General features: G+C 32.3%; 1 protein-coding gene across 1 annotated transcript; it reads right to left on the bottom strand.

Annotated features, from left to right (window-relative positions):
• Nucleotides 1-354: 354 nt before the first annotated feature.
• LOC139809685 (uncharacterized) lies at nt 355-2629 on the bottom strand. Its single transcript, XM_071772772.1, has 2 exons — nt 1481-2629; nt 355-1329 (listed from the first exon to the last, which is right to left on the bottom strand). Exons 1-2 carry the CDS (start codon nt 1950-1952, stop codon nt 707-709), a joined length of 1095 nt encoding a protein of 364 aa, XP_071628873.1. The 5' UTR covers nt 1953-2629; the 3' UTR covers nt 355-706.
• Nucleotides 2630-3050: the final 421 nt, after the last annotated feature.

The following is a 3050-nucleotide window of genomic DNA, read 5'->3' on the forward strand; positions in this document are numbered from 1 at the left end:
CGCCGCCTGTGAGCTACTGCAGGAAGCAACCGCTCCGGACGACGCATGCGCTTCGCGCAAGAGACCGAGCGAAAGCACAACGGGTGTCCTGAAAAAACGAATCGATGATAAACAATTTTATAATAAAAAAGAAATGCATAAACAACAAGAGGAATCTGAAGATGAGCCTATGGAAATAACACCACAATCTAGCGATAACCATCGAGCACATACTAATATTGAAGTAAAGGCTGACGTTCATGCACCACCTTCGCATATACGAATAATGCCAAAATCAAAGGTAAATAGTATATTACACTACAAGGGCCGAAAGTTGAATTTTCGGCCCTGCGCGTCAAGATGCCCCGAGGCAAAGCCGAGGGCATCATGACGAGCAGGACCGAGATTTCAACTTTTGGCCCGCGTAGTGTATACGATTTTTCTTCATAGCCGGTCGAAAGTACGTTATTAATTTTACTTTTTTTAACTTTAAATGTTAATAAGCATGTTTTTGATGCCTGCCCCCGACATTTGCGGCACGAGCGAAGCGAGTGCTGCTGGTCGGGGGGGCAGGCATCAAATACATTCCAAGAGTCAAGTCTTGTCATATTTTGTAAAAATAAATTAATTCTATTCTATCAAAAATGTATTTATTTTCATTAGTTTAACAAATTATATTAATTATAATAAAATTTATAAACAAGAACATATTATAAGCTAAAAACTCTTATTGCTTTTTTTTATCGTTTTCATTTTTACTTGAATGATCACAATTATTAAGAAAACTTCCATAAAAAACACAGTTTTCAAACTTGATATTAGAGTAGTTAGAAGTAATATCTCCGGTAAATATACAGTTTTGATAATTCATGATTTGATTATTTAAATTTAAATTTTTAGATAAGCATTCTGATGATAGTTTACTAGTATGAGTATTAGTTTCATCACTTTTTCTCATTTTTAACGGTGGTTCATTTTCTTGTTTTTTAGCAAAGACTAAAATTGGTGGTTTTCTCATAAAATGAGTTGGAGGTAATTGGTTAATATATTCTGTTAGTACTTTTCTTTTTGTCCGTGTTGTAATCGAGGTTATTGGAGGTTCCGGTGTTGTTAACTGATTTAATTTATCAATTGTTACTAGATCATCTTCACTTATTATAAAATCATCAGAAAAATCATCGGAATTAACATCTTGTCCAGTAGTTTTTAAATTTTTATTTGCAGTTACTGTGCCACTAGAATAATTTTTACTAGTCGATGGTTGTGGATTCAGATGATCATTAGATACAGTAGCATTAGTAATACATTCATAAATTTTTTCTCTATTTTTTAACGAATTTTCGACGTAACCTGTAAATAATTAAATTATTTATAGGTAAGATATCAAGATAAAAATGTGTAGTATCTGAATATTTTACAGAGTATTAAATTTTTATGTATTTATACAATTAGTAAATGATAGGAAATATCTACAATCTAATTAAATAAATAAAACAGTAACCTTGTGCTATTGTAATTGACTTCCATCCACCTAGTTGTTTAAGCATGGTAGTGCTTGCTCCTGAGTTAGATAAAAGCGTTGCACCCGTTCTACGAAAGCAATGACCGGTGTACTGTTTTGGATTTTCCAAGTTTAGGTATGCAGCTATAATTTGAGGTGTCTCCCCAATTTTATTCTTGCCAATAACTTGACGTTGACACTTCCCTTTATGATACTGGATAAAAAATCTATCAGTAAATCGATCTTCAGGCCTCAGTGACATGTACTGAGTAACTTTCTTATAGAAAAGATCTCCGATAATAAATTGTCGAGGCATGTCATTTTTCGACTCATGAATAGAAACAAGATACTTATTACCGTTGTTTTCTACATCTTGGATTTTAAGTTTCGTAAGTTCATCACATCTAAGAGCTCCACATATGCCAAAGATTAAATAACCTGCAATTATTATAGAAATAGATTTACATGTCATGATGAGTTGATTATTATTAATTTAAGTATACATTAAAAAGATGAAACATTAAGCAATAAATAAAAATTAATATAAATACTAACCTTTGAAGCTAAGTGAACATAGTCTGGTGCATTGTTAATAAATTTTAAAATTTCATCCCATTTCAATACCAAGGACTTTTTCGGTTTGTAACCTTTAGAGTTATTTTTGACTAAAGCTTTCAAGTTAAGAAAATTACCTATGTTAACATTGTCTCTTGAATTTAATGTGCTTTTCAAAATTGACCAAACACTCCATAAAGTTGACGGCTTTAATTTTTTAGATAGGTCCTTAAAATACACAACCAAATTATTTTCTTCACAGTTTGACAGTGAAGTTTTGTGTTCTATCTGCCACTTTTTATACGTGTCGTAAACAAGATTGTATCGATCAACAGACTTCTTTGGCAACGTATCTGTATTTATTATCAATCGCGCTTCTGCATCGAAATTTCGTATAACTTCTTCCTCGTCTACGGATTCATCAGATGACATATTGACAGAACAATATTGATGACTATTTTTAAGGTTAAAGGGCGTTAAGGTTTAAAGTTATAGAGAGCGCGCGTGTACTTTTCACAGGGAGTAAATGTTAAACTTTCGTCCCTGCTATTAGGGACGAAAGTACGTACTTTCGACCGAGGTATGAAGAAAAATTGATTAAAAAATTACAAAAATTGCCAGATGATATTGATGCTATTGAAGTAATAGAAAAAAAATATACCATTAGATAAACGAGAATTAGAAGCAATGGAAGTAGATACTGATAGTGAAATGGATTATGAAATAAATAAAAAACCATTAGGATATCGTAAACAAAAAACACCGAATGATGCTCAACAGACGAAAGCAATATGAACAGAATATTTTCACCTCCTTCGTATAATGCAGTTCCCAAACCTTTACAAATAAGCAATAAAACATCTGCGAAAACAAAAGATACTACCCCTAATAAAAGATTAATAAAAGAAGACCAGTAAATAAAAAATTTCCAAACAAAAAATTAAGCAAGAAAACTGTTTAAAACGTACAAGCTCGCGCAGGAGCCTGGTCTCAAAATTTACAGAATAGGGAACGA

Source organism: Temnothorax longispinosus, chromosome 3 (assembly GCF_030848805.1).
Source record: "Temnothorax longispinosus isolate EJ_2023e chromosome 3, Tlon_JGU_v1, whole genome shotgun sequence".
NCBI lineage: Eukaryota > Metazoa > Arthropoda > Insecta > Hymenoptera > Formicidae > Temnothorax > Temnothorax longispinosus.

What these genes read in the sequence shown, in the direction of transcription:
- LOC139809685 (XM_071772772.1), bottom strand. Translation starts at nt 1,952, where the DNA reads ATGACATGTAAATCTATTTCTATAATAATTGCAGGTTATTTAATCTTT. An exon ending in GTCAATTACAATAGCACAAG is followed by an intron (nt 1,330 to 1,480) that starts GTTACTGTTTTA and finishes AATTATTTACAG; the next exon opens with GTTACGTCGAAAATTCGTTA.